General features: G+C 40.7%; 2 protein-coding genes across 4 annotated transcripts in view; one reads left to right on the top strand and one right to left on the bottom strand.

The window, feature by feature from the left end:
* Positions 1 to 19,502, bottom strand: part of sirt5 (sirtuin 5) — a 30,803-nt gene extending 11,301 nt beyond the window's left edge. The window contains exons 1-2 of one of the 3 annotated variants that reach the window (XM_063002175.1): positions 14,572 to 14,783; positions 12,900 to 13,025 (exon numbers count right to left, since the gene is read on the bottom strand). In XM_063002175.1, coding sequence (XP_062858245.1) covers positions 12,900 to 12,999 — 100 coding nt within the window. In that variant the 5' untranslated portion in view covers positions 13,000 to 13,025; positions 14,572 to 14,783. Of the gene's footprint in view, positions 1 to 12,847; positions 13,026 to 14,571; positions 14,784 to 19,449 lie in introns of those variants that run through there. The other 2 variants (XM_063002177.1, XM_063002176.1) reach the window with 2 other exon arrangements.
* ftr63 (finTRIM family, member 63) lies at positions 14,265 to 26,185 on the top strand. The gene is made up of 4 exons (XM_063002174.1): positions 14,265 to 14,302; positions 23,886 to 23,981; positions 24,071 to 24,304; positions 25,072 to 26,185. Exons 2-4 carry the CDS (start codon positions 23,952 to 23,954, stop codon positions 25,960 to 25,962), a joined length of 1,155 nt encoding a protein of 384 aa, XP_062858244.1. The 5' UTR covers positions 14,265 to 14,302; positions 23,886 to 23,951; the 3' UTR covers positions 25,963 to 26,185.
* The last annotated feature ends 667 nt before the right edge of the window (positions 26,186 to 26,852 follow it).

Below are 26,852 nucleotides of genomic sequence, written 5' to 3'. Positions count from 1 at the left end.
GTGTTAGTGTGTGTAGTGCTGGTATGATGGGAACAGACACAGCAGCGCTGCTGGAGTTTTTAAACACCTCAGTATCACTGCTGGACTGAAAATAGTTCACCAACTAAAATGCTGTAGGCCGCGTAAAAAAACTCCAGCAGCTCTGCTGTGTCTGATCCACTCGTAGCAACACTACACACACTAACACACCACCACCATGTCAGTGCCACTGAAGTGCTAAGAATGATCCACCACCTAAATAATACCTGCTCTGTCCTCGTAATTGTAATAGGAAATTGTAAAGCTGCTTTGAGACAATGCTTCATTGTAAATAAATTTTACTTTGGTCTTGTGGTGGTCCTGACCATTAGAAAACAGAGTAAAAGGGACTAACATGGAAACAGATGGACTACAGCCTGTAATTGTGGTACTACAATTACTGCAGTGACCACTAAAATGTAATTAAAGTATTTTACACAGTACTTTAGAAACAGTGCTATCTTTTAAGAGTGGTAATTCTGTTTTTGACATAGTATTTAACAGCTGTCCAGTCTCGATTTCTGAGTGCATGTGGTTCAGCAATGATGCATGAGACACGGTCTCTCTTTATGGGGACTGGACAACTCTGAATAAATGTCAGAAGATGTTTCTCAACAGCATTTACTTCTTCATTGCTCCACTTTTTCCTGTCCTTCAGGATACCTGATAAAGGAAATGTGTGCTTTGTTAATATCATATTAATATGGACTTAATTTGCAGTGCCTATAAAAAACTTTATACTCTATTCAAATTATTTTCTTTTCTCACATCATACCATGACAATAAAAATGTCTTACTTTTTTAACTGTATTTACACATTATAACACAAACTATTAACCTTGCATGAATAAGTAATCAGTCCATTAGAGTAACCATTTTTAAGTTGCTCAGGTACAACCAATCACCTTTCAGATCTTATCCTTCAGTGACCTGGTACTGACCTAAATCTAATGAGGAAAAAAAAAAATCGGTTGATGGATTTGAAGAGAGCAGTTTATTGCAGGTCCCCACGAAATTTGACTAACTCAAACAATTTTGCAAAGTTTGTTTGTTTATTATGATTTAAATGTCATGCTCAGTGATAGCTCAGTGGTTAAGGTACTGGACTAGTAAACAGAAGGTTGCCGGTTCAAGCCCCACCACCACCAAGTTGCCACTGTTGGGTCCCTGAGCAAGGCCCTTAACCCTCAATTGCTTATCGTGTTCAGCTCATTGTGTAAGTCGCTTTGGATAAAATTATAAAAAGGAGGGCGAAAAGGCAAAGATACTTCAAAAACAACTGAAGTTGGAGATTAAGGAGGGGAAACAAGCCTACAAACAGAGAGTAGAACAACAGTTACAACAGGAAGGAGTGCGTCAGGTCTGGAATGGCATGAGAAAGATCACTGGTTTGAAACAGAAGGAAGGAGGGCTGCTTGATGGTGACCAGGACACAGCTGAGGACCTGAATTTGTTCTTCAACAGATTTGAACAATCTACCTCACAATGCCTTCTACCTGTTGCACACAATGCCACCTTGTCATCAGTAACCACACCCTTAACACTTAAACCATATCAAGTGAAAACTGGATCGACTTAAGCAGGGAAAAGCAGCTGGACCTGACGGAATCTGCCCCAGGCTGTTGAGGATTTGTTCCAGTCAGCTTTGTGGCATTTTCACACACCTTTTCAACCTGAGCTTGCGTCTACAGAGGATCCCCACTCTGTGGAAAACTTCCTGCTTGGTTCCCGTTCCCAAAAAGAGACACCCAACAAATCCCAACGACTACAGGCCTGTCGCCCTTACTTCACATGTTATGAAGTCGCTAGAGAGACTAGTCCTTGCTCACATCAGACCCAGAGTGAAGGAACACATGGATCCTCTACAGTTCGCCTACCAACAAAACATCGGCGTGGATGATGCTCTCATCTATATGTTACAGAGGGCTCATGCTCATCTGGACAGTGTGGACACTACTGTGAGGATTATGTTTTTCGATTTTTCATGTGCCTTCAATACTATACAGTCCCTGACAGAAGTTCTGTCGCTTATCCCTGTTGTGGAAACAAAAGCTTATAACCTGACTTTAAATTCATCCATTGGTTTTAGAAATGACTCATATGAAAGCTGAAACCCTCCCAAATGAGGTTTAATTTACGAAAATAAATTTGCTTCACTGCAGAAATATTGATCATTTAATGAACACAGAAAGGTCAGATTTCGGCAAGACAAAAGTTTTGTCGCCTTGTCATATAATGCACCCAATCCTAGTTTACAGCCTCACCTGTGCTCACTAATTGATCGGTTAATTAGTGGGTGTGTATAAAAAGAACCCCAGCACCCCAGACCTTCACTTGAACTGCAACTTCACCTCTGACAACATGCCAAAAATCCACCCTGCGACCAAAGCCTTGATTATCAAGAGGCTGAAGACCAGATCCACTGCAGAGGTGGCTGGCACCTTTAATGTGTCTCAGCGTCAAGTACAAAGAATTAAAAAAAGATTTGAAGAGACTGGAGATGTTTTTGACAAGCCCAGGTCCGGCAGACCCCGCAAGACGACTGCTAAGGAGGAACGTTTGTTGGTTAGAAAATCCAAAGCCAGCCCCTCTTCCACTGCAGCAGAGCTCCACCAGGCCTGGTCACCTCAAGTCCCTGTGTCAACTAGAACAGTTTGTAGGATTCTGTCTCGAAATGGCCTCCATGGTCGAATCAGTGCCCAGAAGCCAGCACTAAACAAAAGGCAATTAAAAAACCGTGTGGCATTTGCCAAGGCCCACAGCCTGCTAAACGGATGGACGCTGGAAAAGTGGCAGAAGGTGGATTTCTCAGATGAATCTTCAGTTGAATTACACCACAGCCGCCACAAATACTGCAGGAGACCTACTGGAGCCCGTATGGATCCAAGATTCACCCAGAAAACTGTTAAGTTTGGTGGTGGAAAGATCATGGTCTGGGGTTACATTCAGTATGGGGGTGTGCGAAACATTTGCAAGGTGGAAGGCAATATCAATAGCCTAAAACATCAAGAAGTATTAGCTACCTCTTACATTCACAATCATAAAAGGGGTCAAATTTTGCAGCAGGATGGTGCTCCATCTCATACATCCATCTCTACATCAAAGTTCCTCAAGGCGAAGAAGATCAAGGTGCTCCAGGACTGGCCAGCCCAGTCACCAGACATGAACATCATTGAGCATGTTTGGGGTAGGATGAAAGAGGAAGCTTGGAAGACAAAACCAAAGAATCTTGATGAACTCTGGGAGGCATGTAAGACTGCATTCTTTGCTATTCCTGATGACTTCATCAATAAATTGTATGAATCATTGTCGAACCGCATGGATGCAGTCCTTAAAGCTCATGGAAGTCACACAAAATATTAAATATGGCTCTAATAGCACCACAACTTCATTCACCAATGTTATGAAACATATCTTTGTATTTGAAGTAAATTATTTGTTTGATTTTCACATTACTTTTTGTGGGCGCAAATCTGACCTTTCTGTGTTCATTAAATGATCAATATTTCTGCAGTGAAGCAAATTTATTTTGGTAAATTAAACCTCATTTGGGAGGGTTTCAGCTTTCATATGAGTCATTTCTAAAACCAATGGATGAATTTAAAGTCAGGTTATAAGCTTTAGTTTCCACAACAGGGATAAGCGACAGAACTTCTGTCAGGGACTGTACAACCTGCACGGCTAGGTGAAAAGATGCTGAAGATGAATGTGGAACCAGCTCTAGTCTCCTTGGTTTTGGACTATCTATCTTCTAGACCACAGTTTGTGCGACTTAAAAACTGTGTCTCTGTAAAAACCTTGAGCAGTATGGGGGCCCCACAAGGAACAGTCCTGTCGCCTTTCCTGTTTACGCTGTATACATCGGACTTTCAATATAACTCTGTTATTAAGAAAACAACTGTTTTCTTCAGAAGTTTTCAGATGATTCAGCAGTCGTGGGTTGTATTAGAGCAGGATGTGAGCAGGAATACAGGGGCACGGTTAAGGACTTTGTGGACTGGTGTAGCAACAACCACCTACAACTAAACATCACAAAAACCAAAGAGATGGTGGTGGACTTTAGAAGGAGGAGGAGGGATCCTGAGCCAGTTACTATCCTAGGAACTGAGGTGGAACTTGTACCCAGCTACAGGTACCTTGGAGTTCAGCTGGACAACAAGCTGGACTGGTCTACACACATGGAGACGGTGTACAAAAAGGGGCAGAGCAGACTGTACTTCTTAAGAAGGCTGAAATCTTTTAACATCAGTAGGCCCCCTTTGTGCACCTTTTATCAGTCTGTGGTGGCCAGTGCTCTTTTCTTTGGAGTGGTTTGCTGGGGTGAGAGTGCTAGAACAATGGACTCAAACCGAATAAACCACCAGATCAAAAAGGCCAGCTCCATAGTGGGGTCTGAACAGGACTCAGTTCAGCAGGTAGCAGAGTTAAGAATGCTCACAAAGCTTAACTCAATTATCAAAAACAATTCACACCCACTTCACTCCCTGTGGAGGTGTTTCGACAGAGCACCTTCAGTCACAGACTGATTCCTCCTAAATGCCCAAGAAGGACGGGCCCTGCTGAGTCTGGTTCCTCTCAAGGTTTCTTCCTGTAATTTTCAGGGAGTTTTTCCTTGCCACAGTCGCCCTCGGCTTGCTCAACAGGGGTTTTTGTATCTGTTGGTCCTGGATTTTGTAAAGTTGCTTTGAGACAATGTCTATTGTAAAAAGCGCTATGTAAATAAAGTTGACTTGACTTGACTGACTTGACTAAATGCAGGACTGAACGCTACAGAAAATCCTTTCTTATAACTGCTATCAGACTGTTTAACAATTCACAATAATCCAAATAAACCATTTATAAGAAATACCTACTTCTGTATGCTATGCATGCACCATTAAACCAATGGTTACATACAGTGTATCACAAAAGTGAGTACACCCCTCACATTTCTGCAAATATTTTATTATATCTTTTCATGGGACAACACTATAGAAATAAAACTTGGATATAACTTAGAGTAGTCAGTGTACAACTTGTATAGCAGTGTAGATTTACTGTCTTCTGAAAATAACTCAACACACAGCCATTAATGTCTAAATAGCTGGCAACATAAGTGAGTACACCCCACAGTGAACATGTCCAAATTGTGCCCAAAGTGTCAATATTTTGTGTGACCACCATTATTATCCAGCACTGCCTTAACCCTCCTGGGCATGGAATTCACCAGAGCTGCACAGGTTGCTACTGGAATCCTCTTCCACTCCTCCATGATGACATCACGGAGCTGGTGGATGTTAGACACCTTGAACTCCTCTACCTTCCACTTGAGGATGCGCCACAGGTGCTCAATTGGGTTTAGTCCATCACCTTTACCTTCAGCTTCCTCAGCAAGGCAGTTGTCATCTTGGCGGTTGTGTTTGGGGTCGTTATCGTGTTGGAAAACTGCCATGAGGCCCAGTTTTCGAAGGGAGGGGATCATGCTCTGTTTCAGAATGTCACAGTACATGTTGGAATTCATGTTTCCCTCAATGAACTGCAGCTCCCCAGTGCCAGCAACACTCATGCAGCCCAAGACCATGATGCTACCACCACCATGCTTGACTGTAGGCAAGATACAGTTGTCTTGGTACTTCTCACCAGGGCGCCGCCACACATGCTGGACACCATCTGAGCCAAACAAGTTTATCTTGGTCTCGTCAGACCACAGGGCATTCCAGTAATCCATGTTCTTGGACTGCTTGTCTTCAGCAAACTGTTTGCGGGCTTTCTTGTGCGTCAGCTTCCTTCTGGGATGACGACCATGCAGACCGAGTTGATGCAGTGTGCGGCGTATGGTCTGAGCACTGACAGGCTGACCTCCCACGTCTTCAACCTCTGCAGCAATGCTGGCAGCACTCGTGTCTATTTTTTAAAGCCAACCTCTGGATATGACGCCGAACACGTGGACTCAACTTCTTTGGTCGACCCTGGCGAAGCCTGTTCCGAGTGGAACCTGTCCTGGAAAACCGCTGTATGACCTTGGCCACCATGCTGTAGCTCAGTTTCAGGGTGTTAGCAATCTTCTTATAGCCCAGGCCATCTTTGTGGAGAGCAACAATTCTATTTCTCTCATCCTCAGAGAGTTCTTTGCCATGAGGTGCCATGGTGAATATCCAGTGGCCAGTATGAGAGAATTGTACCCAAAACACCAAATTTAACAGCCCTGCTCCCCATTTACACCTGGGACCTTGACACATGACACCAGGGAGGGACAACGACACATTTGGGCACAATTTGGACATGTTCACTGTGGGGTGTACTCACTTATGTTGCCAGCTATTTAGACATTAATGGCTGTGTGTTGAGTTATTTTCAGAAGACAGTAAATCTACACTGCTATACAAGCTGTACACTGACTACTCTAAGTTATATCCAAGTTTCATGTCTATAGTGTTGTCCCATGAAAAGATATAATGAAATATTTGCAGAAATGTGAGGGGTGTACTCACTTTTGTGATACACTGTACCTCAATAAATACTAATTTTGTATGCTATGCATACACCATAAAAAACTTTACATGTATATAGTACCATACTGTACATTTTTATCTTATTGCTTGTTTTACACTGTAAGTTAATGTTGTATGTATACAAGAGGTTGTTGTTGTCTGAGCTGCTATAACAAAGAAATTTCCTGCAAAGGATCAATAAAGAATCTCTCTCTCTCTCTCTATTTATCTATCTATCTATAAGCGTCTGCTAAATGCCTAAAATGTAAATGTCATGTTTTATACTTTGGTTACATTCATGACAAAAACGGTAGTTACTCAGTACACAAGGTTCATCAGTTCACAAGGTTATATTACACACACTCATGGACAATTTAGTGTCTCCAATTCACCTCACATGCACGTCTTTGGACTGTGGGAGGAAACCCGGAGCACCTGGAGGAAACCCACGCAGACACGGAGAGAACATGAAAACTCCACACAGAAAGGACCCGGACCGCCCCACCTGGGGTTCAAACCCAGGACCTTCTTGCTGTGAGGCGACAGTGCTACCCACTTAGCCACCGTGACGCCCTACCTCCAAAGTAACAGCTTTTAGGGAAGAAATAAATTCTTTCTTGTTCTGTTAAATTTAGGTGCAGCATTGGACACTATAGATCATAACATTCCAGTAGGAATGTCAGTGTTAGGTTCCATGCGACAGCTGGTTAAGTTTGGACATGGCACTAAAGATGTACAGTGGGGCCAAAAAGTATTTAGTCAGACACGGATTGTGCAAGTTCTCCTACTTAGAAAGATGAGAGAGTTCTGTAATTTTCATCATAGGTACACCAACTATGAGAGACAAAATGAGAAAAAAAAAAAACCTTTGTTGGCAATGACAGAGGTGAAACGTTTCCTGTAAGTCTTCACCAGGTTTGCACACACTGTAGCTGGTATTTTGGCCCATTCCTCCATGCAGATCTCCTCTAGAGCAGTGATGTTTTGAGCTGTCGCTGGGAAACACGGACTCCACAAATGTTCTATGGGGTTGAGGTCTGGAGACTGGCTAGGCCACTCCAGGACCTTGAAATGCTTTTTACGGAGCCACTCCTTCATTGCCCGAGCGGTGTGTTTGGGATCATTGTCATGCTGGAAGACCCAGCCACGTTCCATCTTCAATGCTCTCACTGATGGAAGGAGGTTTTGGCTTAAAATCTCACGATACATGGCCCAGTTCATTCTTCCCTTAACACGGATCAGTCGTCCTGTCCCCTATGCAGAAAAACAGCCCCAAAGCATGATGTTTCCACCCCCATGCTTCACAGTAGGTATGGTGTTCTTGGGTTCTTCTTCTTCCTCCAAACACGACGAGTTGAGTTTTTACCAAAAAAGTTCAATTTTGGTTTCATCTGACCACATGATATTCTCCCAATCCTCTTCTGGATCATCCATATGCTCTCTGGCAAACTTCAGACGGGCCTGGACATGTACTGGCTTAAGCAGGGGGACACGCCTGGCACTGCAGGATTTGAGTCCCTCTCGGCGTAGTGTGTTACTGACGGTAGCCTTTGTTACTTTGGTCCCAGCTCTCTGCAGGTCATTCATCAGGTCCCTCCGTGTAGTTCTGGGATTTTTGCTGACCGTTCTCATGATCATTTTGACCCCACGGGATGAGATCTTGCGTGGGGCCCCAGATCGAGGAAGATTATCAATGGTCTTGTATGTCTTCCATTTTCTTACAGTTGCTCCCACAGTTGATTTATTCACACCAACCTGCTTGCCTATTGTAGATTCACTCTTCCCAGCCTGGTGCAGGTCTACAATTTTCTTCCTGGTGTCCTTCGACAGCTCTTTGGTCTTGGCCATGGTTGAGTTTGGAGTCTGACTGTTTGAGGCTGTGGACAGGTGTCTTTTATACAGATAACGAGGTCAAACAGGTGCCATTAATACAGGTAACGAGTGGAGGACAGAAGAGCTTCTTAAAGAAGAAGTTACAGGTCTGTGAGAGCCAGAAATCTTGCTTGTTTGTTAGACCAAATACTTATTTTCCACCATAATTTACAAATAAATTCTTTAAAAATCCTACAATGTGATTTCCTGGATTTTTTTTCTCATTTTGTCTCTCATAGTTGAAGTGTAGCTATGATGAAAATTACAGACCTCTCTCATCTTCCTAAGTAGGAGAACTTGCACAATCAGTGGCTGACTAAATACTTTTTGGCCCCACTGTAGCTAAGTAGCTCTGTAAGCAGCTTCTAAAAGTTCTGTTATCACCCAAGTCTTTTGATGTGTGCGAGAGGGTTTTTTACCTTTTTTTTATTTTTTTATTTATGTATTTATATAGGGCAGTTGTAGCCTAGTGGTTAAGGTACTGGACTAGTAACCAGAAGGTTGCCGGTTCAAGCCCCACCACTGCCAGGTTGCCACTGTTGGGCCCTTGAGCAAGGCCCTTAACCCTCAATTGCTTAGACTGTATACTGTTACAGTACTGTAAGGGGTCCAAGGGGGCGTGGTCCGGGGGTACCTCCTGGAAATGAGTTTTTGCAACTTGGGATGTCTGGTATTACCACTAGGTAGAAACAACAATTTTACCTCTGCTTTAGTCAGGTCTTCCCTCTCATCAGTATCCAAAAAAGAATCGTGATCAAATATGTCACTGCTCTTTACGGTCTGAAGATCATCATTTACATTCTAATAGAAGAAAGATATTTAAACTCAAAATCAAATTACAAAATATAAAACTTATTATGAACAAAATAGAAGATTGATTTTTTAAATTGGATTTTAATATACGCTAAGCTACAATATCAGGACTCGACACACACACACTTTCTGGTAATGACATTATCAGGACCTTGTAGACTTGAAGTAGAAAATCAGCCTTCACCCCAAAAAGTGTCTAAGAAAGTCATTTTCAGGACCTCCGTTTACTGACTGTTTAACTGGTTTAAAGTGTTTATTTAGGTGGAATTATTTACATTTTGTGTGTTTAAATAATGCATGTTTACCTTCACCGCTCTGATTTCTCCTCTCTGCCCATCAGAACAGTCAGGTTCAGCAGGTGACTTGCTTGTTTTTGTCTTTTCCTATAAAGTTAGAATGAAATAAGCTATTAAGACATTACAGTAGCATTAATAACACCAATCTATTGTCATAAAACACAATTTATAACCAAAATATGGTTAAATATTAATACAATTTATTTAATATACGCTAAGCTACAATATCAGGACTCGACACACACACACTTTCTGGTAATGACATTATCAGGACCTTGTAGACTTGAAGTAGAAAATCAGCCTTCACCCCAAAAAGTGTCTAAGAAAGTCATTTTCAGGACCTCCGTTTACTGACTGTTTAACTGGTTTAAAGTGTCTATTAAGGTGAAATTATTTACATTTTGTGTGTTTACACTGTGTTTAAATAATGCATGTTTACCTTCACCACTCTGATTTCTGCTCTCTGCCCATCAGAACAGTCAGGTTCAGCAGGTGACATGCTGGTTTTTGTCTTTTCCTATAAAGTTAGAATGAAATAAGACATGAATACATTACAGTAGCATTAATAACACCAATCTATTGTCATAAAACACAATTTATAACCAAAATATGGTTAAATATTAATACAATTTATTTAATATACGCTAAGCTACAATATCAGGACTCCACACACACACACTTTCTGGTAATGACATTATCAGGACCTTGTAGACTTGAAGTAGAAAATCAGCCTTCACCCCAAAAAGTGTCTAAGAAAGTCATTTTCAGGACCTCCGTTTACTGACTGTTTAACTGGTTTAAAGTGTTTATTAAGGTAAAATTATTAACATTTTGTGTGTTTACACTGTGTTTAAATAATGCATGTTTACCTTCACCACTCTGATTTCTCCTCTCTGCCCATCAGAACAGTCAGGTTCAGCAGGTGACATGCTGGTTTTTGTCTTTTCCTATAAAGTTAGAATGAAATAAGACATGAATACATTGCAGTAGCATTAATAACACCAATCTATTGTCATAAAACACAATTTATAACCAAAATATGGTTTAATATTAATACAATGTATTTAATATACGCTAAGCTACAATATCAGGACTCCACACACACACACACTTTCTGGTAATGACATTATCAGGACCTTGTAGACTTGAAGTAGAAAATCAGCCTTCACCCCAAAAAGTGTCTAAGAAAGTCATTTTCAGGACCTCCGTTTACTGACTGTTTAAAAAAGACTATTTTGTTTTTCTGAGTATCTTCTTTGTCTTTCAAAGGACTCCTGTTGCGAAATAAGGTCCCCCCGATATTCAAGGACAAAGCTTCCTTTTTCAATAAGCACAAGGGCAAATACTCCCCTGCCTAGCATAAAAAACAAACATTATTTACTCTAAGAAAAAAACTGTTTAAATATCATTTAGTCGATTAAACACTACTTAAAAGAAAGAGACTAAAATAATACTGCAAAACTACTGTAGAAAAATTAGACCTACCTTTATACTCGTTAATAAATCTCTCTTCAAACCATGGTTTATCTGTGCCTGAAAGAATGTGTTCAACAGCATCTTTTGTGGGGCTTCGCCTAGTTTTTCTTGACATCGTACATCCATACAGAATCCAATTTGAAGCTATGAATTAAAAGAAATGCATTAAAAATATAATTTATAACATACTTATTCATGACCAAATAAATCTAACCACTTAGTGTACTGTAAAATTATGAAATAAATATGCCTCCCTTTATCCTTATTGATGATGTGAGTACAGAAGTACACTCTGAACCCCAGTAAACATGCATTACATTTACTGAACAAACAGTGAACACAAATTACAGTATTACAGACCTGACAGGGCATAAAGATTAAGCATCAAATTTGCAAGGTTTAGGCCCTGTTCTTGCATATGCTTATAATATTTATTATAACCTGCCTTATTTCCTATTACCCTCAAATAGTGTTTCAATTTGAAATAAAAATAGATATCCTCAAATTAAAAAACTTTTACTGTGTGCTTTATTTAGGCCTTTAATCCACTACCCTCTCTGTACATGTTCCACTTACATGTTTAAAGTTTAAATACATGTTTAAAGTCCCTTCTCTTACTGTGTGCTTTACTCAGGCCTTTTAATCCACATGTTCCTCTCCTACATCACTGACTGATATTCTCCTTCTCACTTTCTATATACCATTTTGTCTTCATTCCTTTACAACATTTTTGTCTCCTCCATTTTTAACACAATTTGTATAACTTTGTTTTACATTGAGCGTTTTCTCTCCTTTCTTTCTATAACGCTAAGTGAGCACACAGTATGCTGTTTCCACTCTTTTAAACAGTCCTAACACCTTATATTTCTTTGTAATTAATAAAACAAAACGAAACACTAATGTAAATTATGCCGTTTTAAAACATTTAAAACACAAACTCGTTTGTACTCACCAGAGAACACAGTACACTGTCCCAAAATCACAAACGATGACGTCATTTTCCCGGGAAAATTCACCTTCATCCAAAACGATTCCGTTTTTAGGATTCGACTCCAACTCTCGACTCTACCGCTTGAATCAATCGAGTTGACTCTTCCAGTGACTTCCATTCACCAGCATGTATCAGTTTGCAGGAGTCGATTCCGACTCCTGCCTTTGAAATCACTAAAGTTGACTCCTCAACCTAAATTAATTTTAAACCACACCGCACTAAGGTAAAAGATAAAGAGCGATCTATATCCATATGTGCGCGCGTGTGTGTGTGTGTGTAAAATGCAAAATGTCAGTGTGTTGGCTACACAAAATGATATACACAAGTGATATACTGTACATGTGTTTTAATGTATGAATTTATTTGATGTTTCCATAAAAGTAAAGTGCTGGTGTTAGTGTCGCTTCTTTGCTTTGATTAATAGTCTATTGGTTCACATTTAAAGACAAGAATATGTCTGTGCTATGTTTATCTTTTCCTTAATTCGCGCTAAAGCATAGCCTGATATGCTAATGCAGGGTAGCCTGCTAACACTGTGTATTGCAAGCGTTATTTCGTGACGTCAGGAAGAGCCGCCATCTTGAAGTGGGGTAAAACTTTTTCGAGCGTCCACTAGTTGGCGTGCACACTCGTGAGCCAAAAGTGCTACACCCACACCCCAGTCTGTTTCAGGCCTGAGAGAAATTTTAGGACATCAAAAAAACTCAGAGCAGATACGTTTTAGAGCATGCTGAACACGATAGCGTGGTCAGAAAAATCAGGACCTCATTTTAGGTCCTAACATGCGCTGAGGTCCTGATAGTGTGGGTGTGTTTTCTGATTCAAGTCCTGACTTTTCACAAAAACACACGCACACACACACACACACACACACACACACACACTGTAAGATCGAGTAGATGTGTACTTACTAACAGAAATATACAACAATGAATATTTGTGCTTTATGTGCATCTGCTTTACCAGAGCTTGGTCTGGCCATCTTAGATGCTCTCCAGCTAAATCCAACACTGGCACAAAGGTGAAAGCTTACTGCCCTGCACGTTAGCCTCTGTAAAATCATTAGGGCTCTTGAATCACAATTAACAGCTGAAATCAAAACATATATGGTACATTAAAAGTTAGCATAACACAAAAAAAAGTAGGGAAGATTAAGTACTTTGGCAAACAAACACTCTAGTAAAGTTGGACAAAACATATTTTATGATACAATTAGTTAAAAATTCAATTTATTGGCACCATCAGTATAGATCAAGTGTCTAATACACTAGCCCACAACCCCAGAAAGAGAGAGAAGGCTAGATGGGATATCAAAACGTTGTCTTTTCTATAGTGGCCAGTGATAGCTCAGTGGTTAAGGTACTGGACTAGTAAACAGAAGGTTGCCGGTTCAAGCCCCGCCACCACCAAGTTGCCACTGTTGGGTCCCTGAGCAAGGCCCTTAACCCTCAATTGCTCATTGTGTTCAGCTCATTGTGTAAGTCGCTTTGGATAAAAGCGTCTGCTAAATGCTGAAAATGTAAATGTAAATGTATAGTGACTCCTTTCTCGTAAAGGCCGAAGCGGTAGAGGGATACAAAGAGGACAGCATGTTACTTTTGTGCATGTTAGGGCTTTTAGGAAAAATTATCTGCTAGCCAGTGTAAAACTGCAGCGGGAAGCTAAATGTCAGAGAAAGCCAGTGCTATCCTGTTGCGAGGGTGTCATGCAGCTGGCAGGGTTTGCCAAATTGCACAGAGAAATTGAAAGTGGGACAATGCACAAAGGTGCCGCATCGTCACGGCAGCTCAGTGGGTAGAACCGTCACCTCACACACAGCAAGAAGGTCCAGGGTTCGATTCACAGGCGGAGCGGTCTGGGTCCTTTCTGTGTGAAGTTTGCATGTCCGCGTGGGTTTCCTCCGGGAGCTCCGGTTTCCTCCCACAGTCCAAAGACATGCAAGTGAAGTGAATTGGAGATACAAAATTGACCATGACTGCGTTTGACATTAAAAACTTAAACTGAAGAATCTTGTGTAACCTGTATCCTGTCATGAATGTACCCAGTGTGTAAAACATGACGTTAAAATAAGAAGTAAACAATGCACAAAGTGAAATAAAACATAGTAATAACTTCATTAAATGGAACTGTTCGAGTCTAGCTAGAATCTTAACGTACTCTTTTGGTCATGCAACTGCAGTGAGTTAAATAATAATTTTTTTGACGAGAGAAACAAAATCGCAATGCATAATTTATATTTGCTAACTAAACCACCTAAAACACATCAAGTCGTGTTAACGCTTTCTAACGGGTAAAATAGGAGCTTCTGAACACAACATAACACTCTGACAACCAACCCCGTCCTCCCTTAAACAAGTGGTCGTGTCGTAAGTTTATTTTATTCACGAATAAAATGAGTAATCAATTAACATTATAAACTTGAATAAAATAACTAGCGTATATTAAACAGTTTTCGAGTTGCTAAAGATTTAGTCCCCCGTAGCTGTTGTTCTGTTCAAACGCTGAAATAAATCACAATTACATTTGTAAACAGTAGCCTCTGTATAAACTATAAAACAGCTGATTCGACATCATTACATTTAAATACAACAATAAATATCAGAAACATTTTTTTTCAGAAATGCTCTGATCTTACCGCATTCGCTGCTTTATTCAAATATGTATGTGTGTACAATATACTATTCTACATGAATCATTCATGTGAACATACAGAGCGTGAAGTGAAACTGCTACAGATCGACTGTGGCACAAATCGTGTCTCAAATCGCATACTGCCCTACTTGATAGGGTGTTAAAATAAATTCTCCACAAAAGTCGCTATTACAATTTTTGATATGCTAGCTAGGAAGTAGAATTAGATTTGAGACGCACCCAAAGCGCATGTTTACATCCTGAATCGGATCACGTGGGTTTTGTAATGTGACCGGGAGACTCTTCATGAGAACAAGGCTAGAAAGTGATACATGCGGAGCACCCGGAGGAAACCCACGTGGACATGGGGAGAACATGCAAACTCCACACAGAAAGGACCTGGACCGCCCCACCTGGGGTTCGAACCCAGGACCTTCTTGCTGTGAGGCGACAGTGCTTAGCCACCGTGCCACCCCCTTGTGTAATGAGTAACTACCATTCCTGTCATAAATGTCTAATAAACAAACAAACAAAAGGGGCTGGGAGCAAAGTTGTATTAGGAAGATTCAATCTTTGTTTACATGTTTAAAAACATCTCGCAATTAAAACGAAATGTACTTCTTACTAATGTGGAACTAATGTATCATTTTTCTACCCATGTACTGTGTCAAAGTCTTTAACACACTTTGTGCCAATTCTTGATACTTTTGAGCCAGGCAAGTAAATTAATTCTCGTTCAAAAATGTATTTATTAAATTTTACTATAGTTCATTAAATAAAATGCATACTATGTAAAATAAAACTACATACAATGTGTAGTTCTAATTATTGTCAGAAAAAGAAATAATACAAACCACAATTAGTATTATGGAAATTAACGCACCTTACACACTTTGCGCACCTTACACAAATTCACAAACTTTGCTAAAAGCGTAAGTCAGTTTTGTGAATCGGAGCATGCGTAGAGAGGCTTTCATTCCGTGCGTGTGTTTTGATGTATTTAATTTTATTTTAAATTAACAATGACATACAGGGGTTGGACAAAATAACTGAAACACCTGGTTTTAGACCACAATAATTTATTAGTATGGTGTAGGGCCTCCTTTTGCGGCCAATACAGCGTCAATTCGTCTTGGAAATGACATATACAAGTCCTGCACAGTGGTCAGAGGGATTTTAAGCCATTCTTCTTGCAGGATAGTGGCCAGGTCACTACGTGATGCTGGTGCAGGAAAACGTTTCCAGACTCGCTTCTCCAAAACACCCCAAAGTGGCTCAATAATATTTAGATCTGGTGACTGTGCAGGCCATGGGAGATGTTCAACTTCACTTTCATGTTCATCAAACCAATCTTTCACCAGTCTTGCTGTGTGTATTGGTGCATTGTCATCCTGATACACGGCACCGCCATTGGATGCACATGGTCCTCCAGAATGGTTCGGTAGTCCTTGGCAGTGACGTGCCCATCTAGCACAAGTATTGGGCCAAGGGAATGCCATGATATGGCAGCCCAAACCATCACTGATCCACCCCCATGCTTCACTCTGGGCATGCAACAGTCTGGGTGGTACGCTTCTTTGGGGCTTCTCCACACCGTAACTCTCCCGGATGTGGGGAAAACAGTAAAGGTGGACTCATCAGAGAACAATACATGTTTCACATTGTCCACAGCCCAAGATTTGCGCTCCTTGCACCATTGAAACCGACGTTTGGCATTGGCACGAGTGACCAAAGGTTTGGCTATAGCAGCCCGGCCGTGTATATCGACCCTGTGGAGCTCCCGACGGACAGTTCTGGTGGAAACAGGAGAGTTGAGGTGCACATTTAATTCTGCCGTGATTTGGGCAGCCGTGGTTTTATGTTTTTTGGATACAATCCGGGTTAGCACCCGAACATCCCTTTCAGACAGCTTCCTCTTGCGTCCACAGTTAATCCTGTTGGATGTGGTTTGTCCTTCTTGGTGGTATGCTGACATTACCCTGGATACCGTGGCTCTTGATACATCACAAAGACTTGCTGTCTTGGTCACAGATGCGCCAGCAAGACGTGCACCAACAATTTGTCCTCTTTTGAACTCTGGTATGTCACCCATAATGTTGTGTGCATTGCAATATTTTGAGCAAAACTGTGCTCTTACCCTGCTAATTGAACCTTCACACTCTGCTCTTACTGGTGCAATGAGCAATTAATGAAGATTGGCCACCAGACTGGTCCAATTTAGCCATGAAACCTCCCACACTAAAATGACAGGTGTTTCAGTTATTTTGTCCAACCCCTGTATATTCGGTCACTATTAAGAATATACATATTTACTCACGCAACAAGCACAACTATGTGGTATGAGTTAGCAGCTTGGTGATGGTAACGTATTACCTCAGAAGTGACTAGAAAGTAAAGCACCCTGAAACAAGAAATCAGACCATTTTAAACATCTGAATTTATCTACAACCCTACTGAGAGCAGCTACTTACAAAAATGTATGAATTATAATATTAATATGATGAGTTTATTATAAATACAGAGTGCTTGAAGACACAGAAGTCACTGCAATTAGCTTAGCAGCTAACACTAGCGACTAAGCTAACACGTAATGTCAATGTTGTTGACATTGGATATTCACTCACAGCTGTAATGTCTTTCGTAGTTAATGTACTGCACACAGTGCACAAGTCTTTACTGTATATCTCTCATAATAATAATAATAGTTATGGTGTATGTGTCATTTGGGTTTTAATCAGTATATCAGCTGTGATATACTATCAGTTGGCTAGGCTACGTATAAACATGTTAACATGGCTGTTCTAACCTCAACCCAAATATAGATGGTATCGAAACTTCAGTTTTACCTTTTCTCCGCTATGTCCAGTACATTTCTCCCGTTTCATAAAAAGTAGAGACCATAGCTGTGTCCGAAATATACTGCATACTTCCATACTGAACAATATGCCAGAGCGAGTAGTGTGTCCAAATACGTAATATTCATTAAACAGTACGTGAAAAGTACCCGGATAACCTGCTGCATGGGCAGGCACAATACGGTTCGATAAACAATCCCATTATTTCTAACTGGAGCTGATAGATGGCGAAAAGCAGAAAGTCGACTGAGGAGAGATATCTAGCATGTTGAATATCTGGATCAGTCGGTTGCGACTGGCAATGAGTGTGGTGAGGGGGATAATATAGTTTCTATCAGAATACATCGGCACACACACGCTTTACAATATTTGTGAACTTATCGTCCACGCCGAGCCATAATACCAACACTACATTACAAAAAATATTTATTAACCTCCAACTCGCTACAGAACAAAACAATCCCTGCTGGTCATGTTGCCAAATCCACTCGTATTCATTTATTTTTCTCTTTGATTTTACGCTGCACATCAGCGCACAAACAACTTTGATCGCTCGCTACTTGTTGACGTGCATTTTTGGACGTGGTATCATTAAACTTCTCTTCACTTCTTGCGTTTGTTTTTGTGACAAAACGTATTTTGGTGATAGATGGTGTAGTGTGAAACCCCCTATCGCCGATCAGTCGTGTAGTGTGAAAGCCACACCGACTTGAAAGACTCCCGATTACAAGAGATCCAGTCATGTAGTGTGAACTGTACAGCGACCTGACAACTTGGAAAGTCGTGTAGTGTGAACTTGTGCTCACCTTCACTTTTCAGTTTAACAGTGAAGTACTGCTTTCTCCGCTCGATATGCCTCAGTGCTCAAAACACAACATGGAAACGTGTTGGATTTTATTTTCTTTAGTATTTAAGCTCCTGTAAACATTAATGCTTATTTACTCTTCTTTATATAGTAAGTCTCACCGGAGCTAGAGCTAAACAACTGGACAAGTTACCTCAGCAAAGATCCACATACGGCGCAGAAACACCACAAACATTCTGACAGAACCCGGTTCATTTGGTCAAATGTTCGTTTATTATCAACTGTTATATTTAATGTGTACAAATTATTATTTTTATATATAAAACTGCATTAAATTATTTCATTTAAATATAAATAAGAAATATTATAATACGCATCAAAATGAATTATGTGAATCCTGAGTCAGTTTAGTGATTAATTTATGCCAAGTTTACACTACACGACTTTCGGGGTTACCAGGTCGCTGTGTAGTTCACACTACACAACTAGATCTCTTGCACTTGGGAGTCTTTTAAGTAGTTGTGGTTTTCACACTACACGACCCATCACCAGGATAAGTCGGTCTGGTCTCCCAAACTACGTTTTGTCACGAAAACAAATGCGAGAACTAAGTGACGAGGGGTTTAATGATACCACGTCCAAAAATGCACGTCAACAAGAAACGAGCAATCAAAGTGGTTTGTGCGCTGATGTGCAGCTTAAAAGCAAAGAAGAAAAATAAATGAATCCGAGTGGATTTGGCAACGCAACCAGCAGGGATTGTCTATTCTGTAGTGAGTTGGAGGTTAATAAAAAATGTTTGCAATTCAGTGTTGGTATTATGGTTTGGCGTGGACGATAAGGCTACAAATACTGTAAAACTCAAGTGTATGCCGATGTATTCTGATAGAAACTATATTATTACCCTGTCCCACGTTTTTACATTTCCTCCCCGGGTTTCCAAACCCCGTATCTGGCGTTCTCTTTGGCTGTAGTTCGACACCGCACTCACTGCCAGTTGGCTGACTAATCCAGATATCTAGCATGCTAGATATTTTACTTCAGTCTGCGAGCCGCTGGGATGGAGTCGGTGAACAGTTCACACATAGTGATGGAGAGCCGAGTTGGAGCGCTGTGTGGGGATATTTCACGGTATTTCAAGAAAAAATAAAATAAAAAAGAATTTAAGTTTTCAGAACAATTGTTCCCCAGTGGTAAAAACATGAAAATGAAATCAAATTACCGTTCTCCAGGATGTTTTGCATGGATATCGGGTATAAATGTTCATGTAAGGCCATTTATGTCTGGCAGTAAAAACATGACACACTCCTGCAAAGTATATGCTTGTGGTTTCTAGTTAACCCAAAAAAACCCTCAATAATAATAAAAAAAAACATTGCAAAGCCAATATGCCCAACTGTTGTAGTTTTTTTTCTGTCCACACAGCTGTTTTTCAAACTATTTAAATGTAATGATCTATTATACTCCAGGCTTAGTTTTACTTAACCAGGAAGTAGGCTGGGTCTTTTTTCTGGCAGAACTGGAGAAACGAAACTTATCAGTCTTGTTTTGTTCACAGCACTTGTCTCTTATTCTCTACTTGTTTCCATTGGATTTACTAAAATGACAGAAGCTGGTGTTTTGGTAAGCCTAGATGAATTCAGCTGTTTAATCTGTGTGGATTTACTAAATGATCCAGTGACTTTACCTTGTGGGCATAGTTTCTGCATGAACTGTATTAATAACAGATGGGATGAAGATCAGATGGGTGTCTGTAACTGTCCTGAATGCAGTAAGACTTTTAAACCTAGGCCTGATTTATGCACAAACTGCATCCTAGTGTCATTACTGGAGAAAATAAAGACAACTGGACTCAGGGATTACTGCTGTGCTACTTCTGAAGATGTGGAGTGTGACATCTGCATAGGGAGGAAATGTAAAGCTGTCAAGTCCTGTCTGGTGTGTCTGGTTTCATACTGTAAAGTCCATTTTCAACCTCACGATAAATCCCCAGCCCTGCAGAAGCACACAGTAATTGAAGCCACTGCAAATCTACATGAAAAAATCTGCCCACGGCATGGGCAGCTTCTGGAGGTTTTCTGTTGCACAGATCAAAAATGTGTCTGCTGTTCATGCACTTTGGAAGAGCACTGCGATCATTCAACTGTATCAATTGCAGCCGAGAGGGTTAAGAAAGAGGCAAGTAAATATCTTATGGCATGCACAAACAGTAAAAGTTATTAACTAACAAGCTAATACATGAAAACCTTGTTTATACCCTTATATTTATTAGCTCTAGCTTGCAAGGAAAAGGTTGTAAATTATCTTGGAGTGTAGCCTATAAGATTGGAAGAAAAGTATGTCAACCCATTATCTAACAACCAAAGATTAAAAGTGTGGGAAGTGGTGTCCTTCCCCATCTTTTTATGTAAATCATGCCACAATATGAATATTTAAATTACTAAAGAGATGCATGCAGTTGAAAAAGACTACTGCACAAAAAATACATCAATCAAGAACCCAAGATTTACTTTATAAGATTTTATAACTGTTGAACTTGTTGACCTGGATGTTTCACATTACCTCTGGGATGTTCTGTGAATATATGAGGCATAAATTGTACTTTATGGCAGAAATGAACAACAGCGTATCTTATGCCAAGTTCACACTACACGACTTTCTAAGTTGTCAGGTCGCTGTACAGTTCACACTACACAACTGGATCTCTTGTAATCGGGAGTCTTTCAAGTCGGTGTGGCTTTCACACTACACGACTGATCAGCGATAGGGGGTTTCACACTACACGATCTATCAACAACTGGAATCACAGATGGGCTTCTCTGGTCTTCCAAACTACATTTTTTCACGAAAACAAACGCAAGAAGTCAAGAAACATTTAATTATACTACGTCCAAAAATGCACGTCAACAAGTAGCGAGCGATCAAAGTTTGTGTGCTGATGTGCAGCGTAAAATCAAGGAGAAAAAAATAAATGAATCTGAGTGGGTTTGGCTACATGAACAGCATGGATTGTTCTATAGTGAGTTGGAGGTTAATAAATATTTTTTTGCAATGCAGCGTTGGTGTTATGTTTTGTAGAGAACGATAAGGTACAAAATACTGTAAAACTTGTGTGTGTACCGATGTATTCTGATTTAAACTATATTATGCCTCTGTCCCACCTTTTTACAACTCCTTCCCGGCATTTCCCCTCACACCGTATCTTGCGTTCTCACTGGCTGTTCGACATAGCACTTATTGCCAGTTGTGCGACTCAGATCCAGATATTTGACAAGCTAGATATCTCTCTTTGGTCGCCGAGTGCTCAGCGAGCTGCTCGGATCGAGTTGTTGAGCAGTTCACATATAGCGATTGAGAGCAGAGTTTCGATCGCCTAGCAAACGCCGAGTTGCTCTCAAGCTGGCAAATCTAGCGCCGACCAGTCGCCGAGCGTAAATCAGGGCAAGAATCATGTAGTGTGAACCAGGCATTAAGCAACACTAATTCCTTTTTGCAACTGTAAAGGATGGTTGAGGGAGTACCCCCTGGCCTTTCTTCTCATTGTTGCTCAAGTTTAACCAGCAGCTGTAGTAAGGTTATTGCTGATAAAGAAGGTTCTACCTGTTACCAGTTTACAGAGTTTACAGGTTTTTTTTAGTATAGACTATAAATAATTATTTGATATGCTTGTAAAAGGTAATTTACAAAGGTAAAAAATACAGTGATTCATTTATTTATTTATTGCAACTTCTGATCTACAGTGTATCACAAAAGTGAGTACACCCCTCACATTTCTGCAGATATTTAAGTATATCTTTTCATGGGACAACACTGACAAAATGACACTTTGACACAATGAAAAGTAGTCTGTGTGCAGCTTATATAACAGTGTAAATTTATTCTTCCCTCAAAATAACTCAATATACAGCCATTAATGTCTAAACCACCGGCAACAAAAGTGAGTACACCCCTTAGTGAAAGTTCCTGAAGTGTCAATATTTTGTGTGGCCACCATTATTTCCCAGAACTGCCTTAACTCTCCTGGGCATGGAGTTTACCAGAGCTTCACAGGTTGCCACTGGAATGCTTTTCCACTCCTCCATGACGACATCACGGAGCTGGCGGATATTCGAGACTTTGCACTCCTCCACCTTCCGCTTGAGGATGCCCCAAAGATGTTCGATTGGGTTTAGGTCTGGAGACATGCTTGGCCAGTCCATCACCTTTACCCTCAGCCTCTTCAATAAAGCAGTGGTCGTCTTAGAGGTGTGTTTGGGGTCATTATCATGCTGGAACACTGCCCTGCGACCCAGTTTCCGGAGGGAGGGGGATCATGCTCTGCTCAGTATTTCACAGTACATATTGGAGTTCATGTGTCCCTCAATGAAATGTAACTCCCCAACACCTGCTGCACTCATGCAGCCCCAGACCATGGCATTCCCACCACCATGCTTGACTGTAGGCATGACACACTTATCTTTGTACTCCTCACCTGATTGCCGCCACACATGCTTGAGACCATCTGAACCAAACAAATTAATCTTGGTCTCATCAGACCATAGGACATGGTTCCAGTAATCCATGTCCTTTGTTGACATGTCTTCAGCAAACTGTTTGCGGGCTTTCTTGTGTAGAGACTTCAGAAGAGGCTTCCTTCTGGGGTGACAGCCATGCAGACCAATTTGATGTAGTGTGCGGCGTATGGTCTGAGCACTGACAGGCTGACCCCCCACCTTTTCAATCTCTGCAGCAATGCTGACAGCACTCCTGCGCCTATCTTTCAAAGACAGCAGTTGGATGTGACGCTGAGCACGTGCACTCAGCTTCTTTGGACGACCAACGCGAGGTCTGTTCTGAGTGGACCCTGCTCTTTTAAAACGCTGGATGATCTTGGCCACTGTGCTGCAGCTCAGTTTCAGGGTGTTGGCAATCTTCTTGTAGCCTTGGCCATCTTCATGTAGCGCAACAATTCGTCTTTTAAGATCCTCAGAGAGTTCTTTGCCATGAGGTGCCATGTTGGAACTTTCAGTGACCAGTATGAGAGAGTGTGAGAGCTGTACTACTAAATTGAACACACCTGCTCCCTATGCACACCTGAGACCTAGTAACACTAACAAATCACATGACATTTTGGAGGGAAAATGACAAGCAGTGCTCAATTTGGACATTTAGGGGTGTAGTCTCTTAGGGGTGTACTCACTTTTGTTGCCGGTGGTTTAGACATTAATGGCTGTATATTGAGTTATTTTGAGGGAAGAATAAATTTACATTGTTATATAAGCTGCACACAGACTACTTTTCATTGTGTCAAAGTGTCATTTTGTCAGTGTTGTCCCATGAAAAGATATACTTAAATATCTGCAGAAATGTGAGGGGTGTACTCACTTTTGTGATACACTGTATCTAAAAGATTTTGTAGTTTAAATATTTACAGTATATGTGACAGTGATGGATTTATAAGGATATATACTAAACTGTAGCCTAGTGGTTAAGGCACAGGACTAGTAATCCAAAGGTTGCTGGTTCAAGCCCCACCACTGCTAGGTTGCTGCTGTTGGGCCCTTGAGCAAGACCCTTAACCCTCAGTTGCTCAGACTGTATACTGTAATGTAAGTCGCTTTGGATAAAGGCGTCTGCTAAATGCTGAAAATGTAAATGTAAATATATGTTTTCCTAAAGAAACAAGTGGTGGAGACACAAAACAGCTACAAACAGAGAATCCAAGAAAGAGAGGCGAATCATCAAATGCTGATGGAATCCATACAGAGATTTAAGGTAAATGCATATGAACACGAACTTTCAAAGCTTTGCTATTTTAGTCAATTCCTAACATGTCTTAAACTTTTCAATGTGTATATCAACAGCATTCTGCACAGGAAGCAGTGGAAAACACTGAGAAGATGTTTCATGAGCTTATTCGGTCCATTGAGGAGAAATGCTCAGAGGTGATAGAGCAGATCCGGGCTCAGGAGAAAACTGGAGTAGGTCATGCTGAGGAACACCTAAAGCAAGTGAAGCAGGAGATTGATAATCTTAAGAGAAAAGATCATGACTTAAAGCAACTCACACTTATACAAGATGACATCCTTTATCTCCAGGTAATGATAAGTTCATACTACATGACTTTCAAAATGGTCAGATCACTGTACAGTTTACACTACACAGCTTGATCTCTTGTAATCAGGAGTCTTTTAAGTTGTGGTTTTCACACTACACGATTGATCAACGATAGGGGGTCAGACACTACACGATCTATCATCAGGAGGAATCACAGACGAGTCTGTCTGGTCCCCCAACCTACGTTTTGTCATGAAAACACATGTGGGAAAAGCAAGGAGAAAAAAGAAATGGATTGGGTTACATGGCCAGCAGGGATTGTCTGTTCTGCAAAGAGAGTTGGAGGTTGGTAACGTTGGTATTATGGTTTGGCATGGACGATAATGTCACAAATACTGTAAAGCTTGTGTGTGTGCTGGTGTATTCTAACAGAAACCATATTATGCCCCTGCCCCACACATTTACAACTCCACCCCCGGGTTTCCCCTCACTCCGTATCTTGTGTTCTCATTGGCTGTAGTTCGACACTGCACTCACTGCCAGTCACAACCTGATCACAAAACCCCTATAAATATTTAGCATGGTAGATGTTTTTCTTGAGTCTGCGAGCGATCTCCAAGCAGATCGGATCGAGCTGTTGAACAGTTCACTCATATCGATTGAAAGCCGATTTTCACACTGAGCACATTTTCGTCACTGAGCAAAAATCAAGTAGTGTGAACTAAGCAAAACATACATGTCATAAACCATAACAATGCCCAACACTAAATTGTTTATTTATTGTGTATTATTTCTCTTTTCCTTATAGGTGTTCCAGTCTTTACATGGTTCCAGCCTACCTGATTGCCTTCCCCTGGCCAACATTAATACAACATACTCATGTGAGGATGTAAATATGTTTGTCTGTAAACTTAAAGAAGAAATTGATAATACCGTAATTTGTCCTTATTCAACTTCTCCGTGCTCTATCGTTGCCCAAAAACCTGAGCAGATTTGTACACCCAACGACAATTCTGTATCCGATTCAAGACAGGACATTATCAATAATCCATTTGGGAATTCCTCTAAGCCTGCCACTGAATGCCAGCCCACATTTAATTTTGGGTTTCAATCAAAACCTGAGCCTTATTTTCAGCCTGCTCCTGAATTCCAAACCACCTTTAATTTTAAAGGTTTTTCCAATACTCCTACTAAATTCCAATTTAACTTTGACTCCAAATCAAAGGCTGGCACTCAAGCACAGATTGACCCTGGGCACATTTTAAAGCCTGCTACATTTGGCTTTGGGACACCTTCCAAACCTGCTACTGAATCACAATCCATTTTTGGGATGTCTTCCAAGCCTGATACTAAGCCCAAATTCAGCTTTGGAACGCCCTTTAAGACAACCACTGAATCACCATCTTTCTTAGGGATGTCTTCCAAGCCTGCTACTGAGTCCCAATTCAGTTTTGGAACGCCCTTCAATACCAATACTGAATCTCCACCTGTCTTTGGGATGTCTTCCAAGCCTGCTACTGAGTTCCAATTTAGCTTTGAAATGCCGTTCAAGACCAATACTGAATCTCCACCAGTCTTTGGGATGTCTTCAAAGCCTGATACTGAGCCCAAATTCAGTTTTGGAACACCCTTCAAGACCATTACTGAATCTCCACCTGCCTTTGGGATGTCTTCAAAGCCTGATACTGAGCCCAAATAATAAATAATAACTGACTAAATTAATAAACCACATAATAAAAGTAATATAACTAGAGATATACGAAAACGAGACCAGTGCCAGCATGGACATTGCAAGTGGGCATGTTTCAATAGATTTGTTTAATTCTACTGTAAAGCATTTCTCCCAAAGTAAAGAAACAATTCATATTTATTTGTAAACACAACACTAATGTTTTAACTTTCTTTGTACTTTTGTCAGTTTAATAAAGCATTCACTGATTCTTGCGTTTATTACATTTTCTAAAAATTTCCAGCTTTCGAAAAAAGGGGTTTTAATATATGTATTACATTTAAAACACACATCAGATCCCGATGAACGAAAGATTTAAGTTTAAATCTTTACTGATTTTAAGTGTTTTATTTGTTGAGAAGAAAATGATGTAACACTGGTCAATGAAAACCAAAATCATCAACCCACTAAGGCCTGGATTTAAAATCACACAGAAAATCAAAGTAAAAAATAAAATCACAGACTGTTCCAATTTCCACAACTTTTATCACGACAACACATACTGTGTTGCCCCCATGTGCCCCTATGCACTTCCAACAACATCCCTGATGATGTTGGAAGTGCATAGTCCAGGGCCAGTGATAGCTCAGTGGTTAAGGTCCGGGACTAGTAAACAGAAGGTTGCCGGTTCAAGCCTAGCCACCACCAAGTTTCCACTGTTGGGTCCCTGAGCAAGGCCCTTAACCCTCAATTGCTCATCGTGTTCTGCTCATTGTGTAAGTCGCTTTGGATAAAAGCGTCTGCTAAATGCTGAAAATGTAAATGTAAATGATGAGATGGCAGATAGGGGATCTCCTCCCAGGCCTGGATCATGGCATTAGTGAGGACCTGGGCAGTCTATGGTGCTACCTGCCAGTGTT

Source organism: Trichomycterus rosablanca, chromosome 9, assembly GCF_030014385.1.
Source record: "Trichomycterus rosablanca isolate fTriRos1 chromosome 9, fTriRos1.hap1, whole genome shotgun sequence".
Lineage (NCBI taxonomy): Eukaryota > Metazoa > Chordata > Actinopteri > Siluriformes > Trichomycteridae > Trichomycterus > Trichomycterus rosablanca.
This window is presented reverse-complemented; position numbering and strand designations above follow the sequence as displayed.

What these genes read in the sequence shown, in the direction of transcription:
- ftr63 (XM_063002174.1), top strand. Translation starts at nt 23,952, where the DNA reads ATGCTGATGGAATCCATACAGAGATTTAAG. An exon ending in AATCCATACAGAGATTTAAG is followed by an intron (nt 23,982 to 24,070) that starts GTAAATGCATAT and finishes GTATATCAACAG; the next exon opens with CATTCTGCACAGGAAGCAGT. An exon ending in ATGACATCCTTTATCTCCAG is followed by an intron (nt 24,305 to 25,071) that starts GTAATGATAAGT and finishes TTTTCCTTATAG; the next exon opens with GTGTTCCAGTCTTTACATGG.